Here is a 16,484-nt window from a genome sequence, read left to right as displayed (position 1 = left end):
TCCATTTACTGGTGTTTATAAAGTCTTCTGAGTGTTCTCATAAATCAGCTACAAGTTGGCATTATTCACAGCACCCTGTTGGAGCTTAATACATATTCAATTAAAAACCAATGACAACAATACAGCAACACCCACAAATTAGCATGCATTACAGCATGGACTCCGCTCACCCCAGCAGCACCTCTTTAGCTCAGCAGCGGGTTATGTTCCCTCGCATTAATGCAGGCCAATCTCTGCTCAGGGGTATCAACATTTTCTCCAGTAAAGTTCACACTACACTTGCCATGGAGTTCTGATTTCTCAGAGGAACTTTCTGCTTGGCAAACACTAGGACAGGAAGCAAATCTCTCTTTCCTGAAGAAAATCAGGATCCTGCAAAGCACCTTGGACTCCTCCATTTCCCATCGCCCCCTCTTCCCGCATCACCCTGGATTCCAGCTCCCCATCGCCATGGCCATGGCCATCGCCCCAGTTCAGGCTCTGGTCTGCCTCGTTAGACTCCTGCAGTCGACTCCAAACCATTCTACTGTTGCCACCTCTGACCAGTCAAGGCTTGCTGTACTATAGAAATCCATCTAAACAGAGGTCAGATAATTTTATTCTCCTTCATAAGGTTGCTTATTATCCCCTAATGATAACCAATAGATCTTCACCTTAGGAAAACCCCCAAACTGTCATGTGAAGGACTAAAGAGAAGTAATTCATTTGTTTGAACTCAGGGAGTTGCTGTAAGGCACTCAGGGAAAGAAAGAGAGCAGAGAGAGACACTCAGGTAGAAGGAACAGTTTACACAAGGGCTGTAACAGTGTGTCTCTTTATGTAGTCCAGCTTTCTCCAGGGAGCGACATCTGGTAGCCGCCCAAGACGCCACGGATGGCGGAGTGTCCCTCTCCCTCCCCTGCCTTCTCTGCCGTCTCCCTCAGGCACCAGAGCACATCTTGCTGTACTGGGTTTTGCTGACTCGAGTCTCCTCCTCTGCATGAGCCTTTGACATGCATAGTTGAGGTTGAGGAATCTGTGCCTAGTGGGTTTGAGGTTTCATCAAGAGAAAAAAGAAGGAACTTATGTGATTTCACTGAGTAACTATTTTTACTACAAAAAATTCCCGTATTTATTTTTTTCCTTTTTGGAAATGGCACTAAGGAAACGCATGCCAGACTGCCATGAGCAGGGCTGTACTTTCCAAACAGTAGCAAGGACTAAAAATAGAAAAGCTTGATTTGCTCAAGATGTATGTAACTTCCTCTCCAGTTTCCTTTCCCCACAATGCCGAGCTAGCGCACAGTGGCGTACATGTTGGACCCCCTGCATGTTTACATTAGCAGCAAAAGCAGCAAAAGGGTGATAAGCCCGTGGACAGCACAAACTCCATAGATGTTTCTAGAGAATTCTTTAATTGCCAAGACAAAGAATGAATCAATCAATCCACAAATTTCAACCAAATATTCTTCAATGAGGGAAAAAAAACCCTATGGATTATACAGGAATGTGAGCTATAATCCAGCCTTCAGACTGGATTCAGTTTCTAAAAAGGGGTAAACAAGAGAATAATAGAAAGCATTCAAACCGGCGAGTCCAGAAACCTCCAGTCAGGGTTGGAGCCAGCTCTCCCACTAAGTACTGTGTCACGTTGAGCAGTTGACTTAAGAAATCTGGGCCCCCATTTCCTCATCACAGGAAAGGTGAGCTGGACTATGATCTTTCAAAGCTGAGGCTCTATGCTTTTTGATGTTAAGTGACTCCTACAGGTCTCCTCCATGTCATGTTTTGATTCTGGCTTTACAACGTACAGTTTAGAGGCACATGCTCAATTACACAAAAAGGCACATATTCAGTGGAAGGAAAATGAAGCGTGACTGACTGATTTATCCATTAACTGACTCACTGCAGCCTTCACTATGAACCAGATACTACTACATAGTTTATACTCTTTATCTTAATTAATCCTCAAAATAACTTTCTAAGCTATCATTCCTAGTTTGCATGTAAAGATGGGTAATACCACTGGTAATCAATAGAGCAGGGCTTCCTGGCACTAAGCCTCAGGTTCACGCAACAACACCACACCACCCAGTCATCAGAGTCAGGATGCAAAGAACGGAGAGATCAGGATGAGACGGCAGTGTCAAAAGGTATGATTAGGCTTTTAAAAAATGGGAAGAATTTCTGATCAGCTGAGAGATGAGGATGCTTCAGGCAGCAAGAAAGACACGGGACGCTGACAATGAGGACATCAGCCTCACGAGAGCAAACACGGAAAGAGCACAGTGGGGGATAAGGTGTACTTTAAAGAATGAGGTAGGTCATGAAGTACTCAGAAAATCAACCAAGAGAGGGAAACATGGCTGTCAATAAAAAGCATAGGAAGGAAATAACATTTTTGGAAGACTAATTGCTTAGAGAAATGCAGCTAAAAGGGGGTGGGAGTTGGGGGGCAGCACAGAGCAATGAATCTATTGTGAGATGGAAAAAGAATGAGCCAGGACATCAAACTGGAAAATGACAAGACTCGAGCAAACCTGAGAGTCACTGAACCAAAAAATATCAGCTGTTGGTAACAGATACATTTAGACATATCAACAAGGACCACAGAGTTTAGAACTGGGGAGACAAGGAGATGTGGTGGTACCTCTAACTGGGGGAAGACGATGAGTAAAATGTGTGCGCAAGTTGAATGTGATGAATGTGAAGGCTTTTCCTGTGGAAAGATTTTCTAGGGATAAACGGCACAATCTTCATCAAAGGAAGACACAGCGCCAGGAGTCCTAACCAGTTCTAGTCATTAGACAGATACCAGAGTTGACGCTGTAAGAGTTGTGAATTCTACTGAGAGAAGACAGAAAGTAGAAGGGAGAGCAGAGTGGGCACCTAAAAAATGAGGGGCAGAAGCAAAGAAGGGGGTTCTGAGAGAGAGAAGGAATAGCTGCGCAGATCTAGGAACTAGGAGGTTCTTTTTAGTGAAAATCAAAGGACAAAGCAAGGAGGTTGAAATCTTCAAGAGTGTTCCTTACCTGAAAAAGGCAGAAGAAAGTGTCAGAAAAATAACAGTCACTGGGGAACAGAGCAGGTGGCAGACAGGTACAAGAGCCATTTCAATAGAGTTGCAACGACAAGTTCATGGTAGGTCACTGACTTAAATCCCTGGTTACGGAGAGAAACATGGTGGAGGTGGGGGAAGGAGGAGAGCCTTAGGTACTGAATCTGTAACTATGGGAATACTTCTCTGTAGTAGCTGCCGTGGTCCCAAACTAGTTTCTATCCCCACTGGGTCAGAAGAGAATTACTGAAGTGACACTGTATGACTTTCAATGAGCTGAACGGAAATGAAAACAACCCAACATTCCAACTTACAAAATGGCTTGATGTAGAATGATAATAAAAATGATGAAGTCTCCTGGACGTGCACAGTGAAATTCTCTTCTGGTTGCTGTATTTTTTATGTAATTATTTGATCATCTCTTCATGAAATACCTCAGTCTGAGCCAGACAAGTACTCTGTGAAGTTCTGAGACTCTTATGTGCACATACCATAGTAAGCTACGGCTTGAATCCATACATCTCAGTTCAGGGGACAGTTTGCCATTCTCTTTTTGAGACACGTCAGTCATCAACTATACCATTTAAGGTATGCAATTATTCATGGCTTTAAATATATAATTTCCATAGAAAGAATTAAAGCTCAAGGATGTTACAATAATATTATAAAAAATATACATATTTTAAGGTAAATCCTTCACTTTGTAATTTAGAAAGTACTATCAAATGGGTAATCCTCCTGGAGAATTTCATTCTAAGTGAAGTAAGCCAGAAAGAGAAAGAAAAATACCATATGAGATCGTTCAGATGTGGAATCTAAAAAACAAAAACAGAAACAAACAAACCAAAAAAAACATAAATACAAAACAGAAATAGACTCATAGACATAGAATACAGACTTGTGGTTACCAAGGGGGTGGAGGGTGGGAAGGGATAGATGGGATTTCAAAATTGTAGAATACATAAACAAGATTATACTGTATAGCGCAGGGAAATATACACAAAATCTTATGGTAGCTCACAGAGAAAAAAATGTGACAATCAATATATATATGTTCATGTATAACTGAAAAATTCTGCTGAACACTGGAATTTGACACAACATTGTAAAATGATTATAAATCAATAAAAAATGTTTTAAAAAAATTCCAAAAGATGAAAGAAATAGAAATATTATACTAGATCTAAGACTGGAAAAATTGAGAGATTTGGCTCTTAGGAATGATCTGCTCCAAATCACATATCATCTTGATGTGTCATTTACAGTTAAAGAAGAAAAAAAAAGGTGACTGTAGGACGGGCACATACTCCTTTAAGCGCTAAAGGGAATGAAACAAACTATGGGGAAAGAAGGGATGTCCGAGCTCCTGCTATGTCTCTCTCTCTCTTTTTTTTTTTGGGGGGGGGGGTGGGCAGTGCAAGTGAGTGGGAGGCTCTCATGAACCAAACCCTTTACCTCCAAAAATAACAGTAAAATTGTATTTCTTACAACTTAAATCCTCTCTCTTATGTTAGTTCATCCTCCATTAAAAAAAAAAAAAAACTGCCACAGAAACATTTTTTATTCCAGGTGCCACCAATTTTACTTTTTTCTACAGTAACACAAGTTGATAACATTACTTAGTTTAATTGATAAGATAAATATAAAAACAAACAAAAAAAAAGGTTGGAAATAACTCCGTTTTAAAGATCTACAAATAGCTTTCCTATATTTTAATGTCAAAGTACATTCTTCCAATCTGTAAAGCTACAGACAATTTTAAAAAGGCTGAAGGCTATAGAGGATTCTACAACAGAACTCTTAAGAGCATGGGCTACCGATGAATGAAACTACTCGGAGAGGAAGATGACAACTGGTGTTGTGTGTCCTTCGCTGGAAAACAACATAAAGGAAGAGTTAACGATCCAGCAACGATGACGAAAGAGAAAGAAATGGACTGGCCTGCCTCAGAGTGACGCAGGGAGCCATCGCCGCCCAGGACACTCAACACCGTGAAAACTGGGAGCATCACCTAACGTCTCTGAGCCCCAGTCCTTTCACTAGCACAGGGTGGAGAATTATCCCTACCTTTCCTCTTTGTAAGTTATTCAAAGGCTCAAGTGAGATAAAGTATATGAAAGTCTTTCATTTAAACAAAGGAAGAAAAAAACTCAGTGTCGATTTTGGAATTGGAAATGTACAGGGCAGGGGTGTTGGACAGGCCAAACTCACAGAAGTTAATGATAAAATAATGATAATAATAGCTTCGCCCCTTAAGGATTCATTTAAGTATTGCCTGCAACAAGATACTTTCAGTTTTAAATACGTGACTTTTGAGTGGATCAACCCAAATCGGTAATGCACAGAAAACTTCCCTAAAACATTAGAGTTTCAAAAATAAAATATGAGTTAATTAATGCCCTAGGTTTTTGGTTTTGGCATCCTTCATTACCACTTTTACCCCTTCTTTCAGATCAAGTTGTTTTGTGCCCATACTGAGTGGATTATGTAAATTACAAAGGATTTGTGAGCCCAATAGGGCCTCCTTACCAAATGCATGGATAAGAAGTACATGGTACAATCGTTAGGGGATCGTCAGAGAACATGCCTGAGGCGGGGATGGAAGATGTGCTTGTTTCCACCAAAGAAGTACAAAGAAAGCTACCTCGGTGGCCCCTGGCCACTAGCCATGAGCACATATTGTTGAGGACTTTGGCTGCTTCTTGAGAATTTAAAGATGATCTGCCTTCTCTCTTTTATAAGGGAATTGATACTAAGCCAAGAGGCTTAAAGTCCCCAAAATGCATTTTGTTTTGCTTTTTTATCCCTTTAAAAATAAATCACTGCTTCCATGACACTTGTGCAATCTAAACAAGTCGCCTCAATGCTTTCAGCCTTCATATTTTTTGTATTTGTTAAATGTGTGCTATACTTATTTGGGAAGATCAAATTTGGTAACAAAAAGTGTTCTGCAGTTTGTAAGTAACTACAGAATTATAAAGAGCTAATATTTTATTACCAAGGCACTGAATTTTAGAGCCATAAGAGATCTAAAAATTATTTAATTGAATCATTCATTTTGCAGAAAGAGTTCGTGGAAGTATTTCTTTAGTAAAAACGCCTTAAAATCTCCACACATGTAAGAGCAAGGGACGGCATCATTAGTGAAACGTGGGGAGGTGGGGTACGAAGCAGCGATCAGCCAGCCAAGGACAGTCTAACCGTAGTAGCATCAACAGCAAACATGTACTAAGCCCCAGGCCGTGTCAGGGACATACAATATTCTCTGTGTAACCTCACAGCAACCCAAAGAGGTAAGAATAGTAATTATTCTCATTTTACAGACAAGCAAACAGGGGCATGAAAAGGTTAAATAACATGGGCATGGTCTCGTAGCTAGTGAGTGGGAAAGCCACGTGTGAACTCGGAGCCACGTGTGAACTCGGGAAGTCTGGATCAGCACTTAACAGTGTTTGTCATCATTCTGTGCTGTCCTTGAGGTTTCACTTGGCCCAGATGATGCAATCAGGGAGGGCTTTTCTGCGGTGGTGCCCTCAAGGGCAGCAGGGTGAGCCTGAGATAAATAGCAAAGGGTAGCAATATCTGAGCTGACTTCAAGCTGCCACAGCAAAAAAAGGTAAGGGGTTGGGGAGCCTCTTCGAAAAGCAAGTTTGGGGTCTATAATAAAAGCCAGACAGAAGAGCAGTGAAATCACACAATGAGTTCATCCTTTCTAATAAAAGGTACTTTGCCACATTCCCTGACACTCCTGGTGACAGTCATCAAAAGGCATGAATGGGGAAACAATGAGGGAGGAAAAAGCTGGAGAACTCAGCAGAGACCACCCCACAGAAGGGCTGGCCACAGCCTACTGCTGCCCTCACTGGGCCTATATGCGGGGCACGTAAAATAGGGGCTTTACTACCTGCCAATGGGTCTTCATAACTAATAAACAGCCTTGACACTTGTTCAGCTCTTGGCATGTGTATCTAAGGGAAACCGTTCCCTGGCCTGCCTCCCCTAGTTACACACACAGGCGAAGACTAGATGCACATACTCTATGGCTGCTCTGATATTTAAAGGACTATATGTTCCTGACCTAGATAAAAGATAAAGTTTGGAGTGCGAGCTAGCTAGGTCTACCAGAACAAATCCAGAGCCACCCAGAGGCACATTTTCTCCCTAAGTTCAGAAGTATATAGGATTTATAAGTCAAGAGTACACCATCACCACAAAAATTAAAAATAAAAAAAGAAAGAAAGCCATAGGGGTTCTTCCACACAGTAAAACTACTGAAAAAGAATACCGGTATGAAGAATGGAGAAAAAATCTAAAACCATAAAACAGGAGTTCCATCAGGAAGAAAAGGCAAATGAAAAATTAGAATACATTCTCTCAACACCACAAAAAAAATTCCCCTTAGCTAAATAAAAGTTAATTCAGATCAGTCACAAACTAAAAAATTAAAGTAAATTTTAAAAATATTTTCAACCGCCCAAAAAAGTGTGTGTATGGTTGAGGGGGAGGGCCTCTCAATTTAGACGAAACCAGATCTTCAACACCAGAAAACCCCCTTCTGGCTTCCAAATGTTTACCTTTCTGCAAAGCTGGCCCACCAAGTCCCCTCTCTCTTCAAAAGGAAATCTTGGCACCTAGAAGGTTGGGCTGACAGTGAGGATTACGATGACTCGTTTAATGAGCAGCGTGATTGAACCATGCAGGGACCCTGAGGAGTTTTCTCGAAAGGACTAGGTTTGTTGTTTGCATTTTGTTGCGTCGTGTGCTTCCACCATCCCTTATTTTGACCTCACAGAATGCTGAGTAGAATTACCAGAGTGAGAGTGAGGGAAACTGCATTGAGAAACAGTGTAGTAAAATTGCTGAATCCCACAAATAAAGATTACAGACCAAATAAGAAAAAGTTTCTAAGTTGGAAAAAGAATCAGACTGGCATCAGACTTCTCATCTGCAACACTAAAGACTAAATGATGCTCAGCGATAATATAGAAATCTTTGTTGATATTGAGGCTGAGGAAATTTGACCCCTGAATTCTACTTGCAGCCAAACTTTCACCTAAAAAAAAGTCATTTTCAGATCCACAAGGGCTCAGAACATGTATCACCCATGTAGCCTTTCTTTAAAAAATTATTTAATAAAGTACTACTATAGGAGGAAGGAAAAAAAAAAACAGAAAAAAATCAGGATAATAAATTCAAAAAAAAGAAAAAAGAAATAGCAAACAAGAAAGGATGCAATAAACAAATGACCACTATAGTTTATTAATAATGTGGTGGTACAATTTAATGTGAGAGATGACTCTTTAAAAAGCAGTGTTACAAAGTTCAAAATATTGCAACACATTCTCCAAACTGTGTTAATAATACTTTGAATGAAGCAGGGAGAAGAATGCTCCAACTTGATATGGAAAATATACTGGAGGTGGAGTTACATATGCACATATCATAAATTTTCCTTGATAGAGAAACATGTTTGAAACTATGTAATCCATACCATTTGATTTACTTACAGCACTAGAAAAAAATCATAAATTACTTTTTAGACATAGGAAAAACTAAATATATTTCAGTTTTGAAGGAATGATGAAGATTCATGACGGGGGAGACAAAATGAGATACAAACTCCCACTGACTCAGAAAGAACCAACTGAAGTTTCACTTAACTTTGGGCAAAGAAACTTCTCTGAAATATGCAAATATCATAAATTACTCCCTATAAAGGAACTCAGGAGTTAAAGCAAACTTAACCTCACTGGTTATCCCAACACACAAGCAGAAATGACCACAACCACTGTCCCCATAAGACGTTTCCTGTCCAGCGATCAGCCAGTCTTCCACTGCAGAAAACATGCGATGAGTCCTAGATTATTTCAAGGTGGTGGCAGCAGTGGTAATTGGGTTGATATGGTTGAATAAGTGTGTGTGTACTCATACTCCAGTACTGATCCCAGGGAGAAGTTTCACCTTTTAAAATAGATTCTTCAAAAACAAGAGAAACTATGACATTCCATGAGAAAGAGTCAAATTACTAAATGAAACATTGAAATACTCCCTATCGGCTTTATTCTGCTACTTTCAAAGAAGTTTTAGTAGGTCTAGACTCCAAAAATATCTCTCTTTTCTCGTCTGAATACCCAATCGGAGGATGATTCAGAGCGAAAGGCAAACAGGAAAACTTTGACATTCGCTTCTAGAGAGTCACGTTGACCAGAGCCAGCGACACGCCTAAGAACCCAGCAGTCCCGCTAAACATACACTGACCTATATGTGTAGACCATAGAAGGAGGTGATAAGCACAAAGCAAGCTGCTGCTCCTGCCGTTGCCACGGTCACAAACACCCCTACAGATCAGCTGGGGCTCCTCGCTCACCCAAGGCCCAAAGACACACGGCAAAGGGCCAGGAAGAAATAAGCCTCCCAGGCACTCCATTGGTATGTTTCCATGGACCAAGACGTCCTTGCATCCTCACTGCACAGGAAGGGCAAGCCTTCAGAGTGGACTAAAGCTTTTGCTGACCGTTTTAGTTTTGCTCTGGCAATACTGCATCTCAACTCTTAATTTTTATAGCCTGGATCTCCTGTTTCAGCCAGCCTCTTCCTTCCTTACCCCACTACCAGGCAGAAGAAGGGGTGACCTCTCTGGTGGGGTACATCCAAACCATATAAACCAAGGCCAGCTGCCTCTTTCTGCAAGCTCGTGAATGACTATGCCCGTGGCTGTGGGCCTGAGTTCCCTATGTCTACCAGTAAAATGCTATCATTTCACACCAATTACCATGATGGTACTAGTTAAGAGTCATAAGACACAGATTCCAGGCCCAGTTCTATTAAAACATCAGTAGATTCCTAAGCTGCTATTGATGCATGCAATACATACAATGGGTAAGTGGATTAATACACTATAATCTATAATCCACTGCTCACCCAACACAAACAAGAGCTCTGAAATGTCTTCACAAGAACAGAAATGAGTTGGCCTACAAACTTTCACAGACTGATTTGAAGACAAACCATTAATGAATTCAGAAATTTTCCTTCTTCTCTTTTCAACAAACTCTGGGTATTTCCCCAAGGTCGGTGCCCAGCTCACATGACCCTGTTTTCACTCTCTCTTCAGAAAAGCTCACCTCTTCCAGGAGCTTTACTGCCCACCCCCTTGAGGCCACTACCACATCTCTCTCACCTGGCCTGACTGTCCTTTTAAATGTGTATCACTCTCTCAGAGGGTAGGAAGAAAATCAGTGTGAGGAAGTTATAAGGGGCAAATCTCAGTTCAACAAGAGAAAAGACATTTTTAATATCTGGAGTAACCAGTGATGGACAAAACAGTCTGTTTTCTGAGAAGGAGGGGCTGGAGTCAGACTAGCAAAGGCAGACACCCTGCCGGAATGAATGGAAAAGGAGATGAGAACTGGGAGGGTAAGACTACAGACACATAAAAGCAAGCAACCTGGGTCACAATGAGAGAGGCAGAGTGAGCAGGTGTCAACTAGAGCTCATGAACAGAAGTCAAGCAAAGATGTCATGGAAAGAGGAAGTTAAGTATGGGGCACTTGAACTCAAAGCCATCAGGTATCAGCAGGTAAATTCCGGAGGAGCTCAAGGAAGTCTACCAGACTACTCAGAGCTATTTGCATAGGGCTTCCCACAAAGGCAGTTTATTTTGTCTGATGGTGCGTTAAAAGCACCACTTGACATCCGACAACAGATCTGGGGATGTATGTCAATCTTATATTAAAATAATAGCAAACACTGGAATGATTTCAGAATATTCTTAGGAATATTCTGTATTCTTATTCTTGTTACTTTATTGCCTAAAAGTCTATCCTCCATCTGAAAATTAAGATCCTAATTAGCCATGAAACTTCAGTTTAGTTGAAACTGTTTCCAAGAATCCTTTAATGTCTCTAGTCATAGTTAATTTATTTCCCTCACCTTCCACCACAATATAGAACTTAGATTGTGCTTCTAATCTAAGCATGATGACCAAGGTATAATTTAATTTTAATTTGGAATTTGTGTATATATGCATCTCCCAAACTTGAGGTTGTATCTGATCCACTGCTTATCCCTCAACATTGCCTTACCTGTAATAGCCACCCAGAAACATTTCACTAAATTGAAAAGAATTAGGAGATTCAAACAACAGAAAGGCACTTGAGTTATGAGCTCTCAAATTCCCTTGCAAACCTGAAATTCTAGGACGTATTCTCCCCCTTTGAAAGTACTTTAAACAAGGCTATATACCTGCCCACTGGGTGGCTGAAATAGGAAAAAGTTACCAATTGTGGCATCAGCTTGAACAAGTCTAACAGCCCCAAAGCTGGGACTCAGGGCACTAGATCTGTGATGCCAAGTGGGAAGGCTATCACCCCTAGAGCACATGTGCCCAACTTATAGAAGGTATTTAGTTTATCGTGATTGAATGAAGTGACTACTAAATGGTCGCCCCAGACCTGATAGGCATTGAGCTCAAACTGATACTGACAGAAAAGAAACTGTCTTGTTGATTTCCTAAGATTCATACTTTCCTATAAAAATGAGAATTCTCAAAACACAAATTCTTGACACTAAATATTTGTCTTTTGATAAGAGAAAACGTTTACACCATGTATCAAAAATACAGAGTCAAGCAACACCTGGGCCTTCCAAACGAAAGCATGTACCCCCTTGTCTGAACCTCAGAGCCTTGAAAGGGTTGAAGCAAAACCATGTGCACAGTGAGCAGAAGAACAGATCAAGAGATAAGATTTCTCCAGAGAGTTCTGTCAGAAGCTACAGGGTCGACCCCTTCTTGGGTCTCAGTTCCCCCATTTGCAAAGAGAGGGAATTAACTCATTTGGCAAGTACTTGCGAAGGCTGTAACTAGATGACCGGTGCCAGGGTTCGACTAAATGATCCCTTAGGCCCCTTTCAGCTCTGAAGATCTTATAATTCTTACACTTAAACTTAGTAGACGTACTTCTGGCTCTGACCTGAAAATCTGGCTGGAAATATAAACAGACTTCTACATAAAAACACACATTTACCAGCTATAATTTGGGCTTGGCAACAAGAGTTTTCACCATGGCTGAGGGGAAAAAGTGCAGAATTCTCGCCAGTGCTTAGATTACCCTGGGCTCCACTGTAGCTCATGGTTAAAGGCGGTGCGAATACGGCCAGCGTGGGGCCACACCATCAGCACATCACGTCACTCCCACCCAAGGAAAGGACGTGACCATTTTCTTTTGAACTTGCCAACAATCTTCCATATATTCAAGAACAACACGCCTCTTCTACCAGATTTGCCCTTTTCCATTTGGCAAACTCTATTTTATTTTTTATCCTTCTTCCTTCTGTTTTACAGAGAACATAAGCCAACATGGCAACAGGCTTTTTGTTTATTTCCTTCTTTTTCAAAAACAAAGTCACGGTTTTGATATAGTTACCAGGACAAGGTCCATACAGAAAAAGACTTCTTGTAATTTTATGAAAGCCCCATGTTTGAATTTTTTCTTACTGGAACCCTTTGGCAAGCCTTTTTATTATTCTTACAGCCGTTATTTTTACACAGTGACAATTATAACATCAAAATACCTGTACAGTGATTATATTTGAGCACTTTCAAATCCATCTCTATTTCATGTAACTATTAGATACAGTTACCTTATTTTTAATTATGAGGAAACTGCATCTGAGTGTGACCTGCTCAAGATCATGTGACTAGAATGAGCGGCTCAACCAGTATACAAACATAAGTCTTCTGTCACAGGTCAAGTGAATTTTTAAAACTCAAGATTTTAACTGCTTACAAAATAGTCCCATAACGATTCAAGAGAGAAGACAGACAAAGTAGTGTTTCACTGTATAAATTAAACAATAGCAAAGAACAGCTCCCAACAAAATGAGAGCACAGAAATATAAAAGGCAAGCTTTAAGGTTTTTCTTTTTTCATTGTTAATTTAAAAAATGACTAAAAACAATGGAAATCAATCATGTAATTCTTATTTGGCAAGGGATCTAGCTAATGCATAAAATAAGTATACATGTTGTAGGATTGTTGTCCATTTCTGGCACATGATCTTTGATTTTCCCAGCTATGGCAAGATAAAAGGTAGGAAATTTATGACATATGTGTCTAAGACATACCATTTTTAATAGTCTTTAGAAGACTGAACTGGAGCTGCTTACTGGTTGGAAGTGGAACTTCCGATTTTCAACTGGCTGATAATACACAAAGCTTATTCTACTACTGAAGATCTACCACATGAAAGCACATACCCCGAGAAATCCACATGGCTTGCTCTTTCCTCTCATCCTCCAAGTCTGTGTTTAGATGTCACCGCCTCATGCCCGTCCTCAGCAGCCCATATCACTTTCCCCTTCTCATGACCCATGGCCTTGATCTCATTCTGATGGATTTTGTAACGCAAGTATTTTGTTCCACTGGTTCCACTAATACATGAGTCTCATGAAAGCAGAACCCTGTCTGTCTTTTTAGCTATACAATTTCTATTTGTTGAATGAATGAATCCTTTCTTCCTTTGTCTGCCCCACCCTGAAATTTAGGAGAAAGAAAGCCAGACAACCAACTGAACTATTACAGCAGTTACTCTCTATGGCTTTTCCTCTTTAAAACTTACTCTGGGACATTTTAAACACATACAGAGGTAGGACAAATAAGGAAATAAACCTCCATGCACCCAACAATTATCAACTCATAGCGAATCTTTTCTCACCTATAATCTCACTCAGTAGCTCCCTATTCTTATTATCTTGAAGCAAATACCAGACACTATTCCATTTCATTCACAAATCCTGCTGACATTTCTCTAAAAAATAAGAATTTTTCTTCTTTAGCATATCTTCATTAACATCATCACCCCCAAAATATGACAGTAATTCTATGACATTATTATTTAATTTTCCTTCCTGACATAACTGGTACTTAACTGCCTAAACAGTGGCTGCTGGTCACCAGTGCCCCTAAATGATCACAGGCTGAGCACTTCTACTGTTGCTTCTGATTCCAGCTCTGAGGCACTTTGCTGTCAACACACCCTGGAGCACAAAACTTCTAAGTGTCAATATACACTACCCTGTGCGTCCCTGACCTCACTCAGAAGAGAAACGCTAAGAATTTTTGCTGCTGCTTCCGCTAAAAATATGTTGCTGACCAATTAGTTCCCACTGTGACCAATCAGAGCCTTAAAATACCAGCCTTACTCATTTAGAATGCAACGTTTATGGATAGAGAAAAAGAGGCAATGAAAAAGCATGGTTGTGTGACCCCAGGATAACAAGGAAACGTGAACTTCTCAAATGGCATTCCTAAAGAATGGCTTTCAGTTTCAAAATAAAATTAGTAGGTAAAAGGATTTCCAAGGCTTCAGAGTGCAAGCCGGCAGAACTCTGAGAAGCTTGAGGTGGGCATTTTGCATTAAAGTGCCTTAGCTCTTTGTGAGTTGTAAAGCTCTCTGTAGGCTCTGGAAAAATGTTTATCCACCACAGAAACAATCTCAGAATTCACGATTCCTAGCATGGCTTATAAACACGACTTTAACCATAGATCTTACCTGTGCCCTGAAAGCACCTTCATCAAGGGGTGGTGGAGGAGGGAAGTTTCCAGAGCCAGAAGGAATAGCAATGGGATCATCTAGAGGTGGAGGTGGGGGTGGAAGGAAGTCACCTGCAGAAAGGAAACACACACGTGAAGTTAGTTAACAGGACACAATTTTACAGCACTCTTAAAAAACATAGACAGTTCCCAACTTACGATGATTTGACCTATAATTTCTTGACTCTACTACGTTGCAAAAGTGATGGCCATTCAGCAGAAAACATACTTTGAATTTTGATCTATTCCTGGGCTTCCACGTGCAGCCCAATACTCTCATGATGCTGGGTGACGACACCAAGCCGCAGCTCCCAGTCAGCCGTGGGATCACAAGCGTGAACAGCCTACTTCTATTCTTTTTCACCATAAGCTACTACAAGATACTGAACATAGTTCCCTGTGCTATACAGTATAAATTTGTTGTTTATCTGTTTTATATATATTAGTTAGTATCTGCAAATCTTGAACTCCCAGTTTACCCCTTCCCACCTCCTTCCCCCCGGTAACCATAAGTTTGTTTTCTCCATCTGTGAGTCTGTTTCTGTTTTGTAAATAGGTTCATTTGTTTTGTTTCAGATTCCACATATAAGTGATATCATATGGTATTTTTCTTTCTCTTTCTGGCTTACTTCACTTAGAATGACCATCTCCAGGTCCATCCATGTTGCTACACATGGCATGATGCTGTACACCAGAAATTGACACAACATTGTAAAATGACTATACTTTAATAAAAAATATATATACACACAAAAAGAGTGAATAGCCAATACACTTACAACCATTCTGAACCCAAACAACCATTCTGTTCTTCACTTTCAGTACAATGTCCAATAAATTACATAAGATATTCAACATTTTATTATAAAATAGGCTTTGTGATAGATGATTTTTGCCCAACTGTAGGCTAACGTAAGCATTCCGAGCATGTTTAAGGTAGGCTAGGCTAAGCTATATGATCTGGTAGGTTAGGTGTATTAAATGCATTTTCAACTTAACAATATTTTCAATTTACAATGGGTTTATCAGGATGTAACCCCACTGCAAGTCAAGGAAGATTTGTATTAGCTGGCATTTTGCTGTTTTGCAATCGGCTATGACACACAATTTTTTGTCCTGCTTAGCAATTATTCTCTATCTTAGTTCTCTTCAGTTTAATTAGCAGTCTAACTTTCAGAAGAATGAGAACCAGATTTGACACTTAGCAGTGACATAAAAGCTAGTGTAGAGGGATGGAGTACAGTCAGAACAGAGAAGGTGCTTGAAGTGGTGGATTACTGAAGTGTCTGAGACTTGTTACTTGCCCTAAATTTTCAGTCAAGTAGAGGGGGGAAATGTGTAAACAGGTAAGGAGAACACAAGATAAAATCTCCTAAGATCTGCAAACATACTCTTCTGGAAGTTGGGACAAAGGAAATCTTACTTCCAGTTGGAAGAACACGGGAGCTATAATGGAGCATTTAAATTGTCCCTGAACATTATGATGAAGAGAGCAAGCCTATGCTAGGCAGAAAGGGAAATAAACGCATAATGGTAAAAAAAATAAAAAATAAAAATAAATCAGATCAGGACCTAAAAAATAAAGGGCATGTTACAATATAGCATAAAGATAAGAATGTAAAATAACACTAGTAGGTTATAAAAAGTAGAGCAATGTGAAAATAAGTTTTTACGTGTGTTGCACATTGAGTGCAAAGCAAAGAGTCTGAATGTTAACATGCATGCAGTGAGGGTCTATTAAGGATTTCTGAGAAGGAAACACTTGTAAGAATATGATTTACTAAAAACTAACCTAAAAGTATGTGCAGGACAGATTAGGAGAAACCGGAATTAAAAAGCATCCAACTTGGAAAT

At 40.1% G+C, this 16,484-nt stretch overlaps 1 protein-coding gene across 5 annotated transcripts in view; it reads right to left on the bottom strand.

Moving 5' to 3' along the window:
- LPP (LIM domain containing preferred translocation partner in lipoma) overlaps nt 1–16,484 on the bottom strand; it is a 631,758-nt gene that overhangs the window by 339,247 nt on the left and 276,027 nt on the right. For 4 of the 5 annotated variants that reach the window (XM_031453092.2, XM_064493711.1, XM_064493732.1 and 1 more), the window contains exon 5: nt 14,590–14,702. In XM_031453092.2, coding sequence (XP_031308952.1) covers nt 14,590–14,702 — 113 coding nt within the window. Of the gene's footprint in view, nt 1–3,826; nt 3,853–14,589; nt 14,703–16,484 lie in introns of those variants that run through there. The other variant, XM_064493735.1, reaches the window with a different exon arrangement.

The sequence above is a fragment of the Camelus dromedarius genome, chromosome 2 (genome assembly GCF_036321535.1).
Source record: "Camelus dromedarius isolate mCamDro1 chromosome 2, mCamDro1.pat, whole genome shotgun sequence".
NCBI classification, from domain to species: Eukaryota; Metazoa; Chordata; class Mammalia; order Artiodactyla; family Camelidae; genus Camelus; species Camelus dromedarius.
The sequence above is the reverse complement of the archived record's forward strand: the minus strand, read 5'-3'. Positions and strand labels throughout refer to the sequence as shown.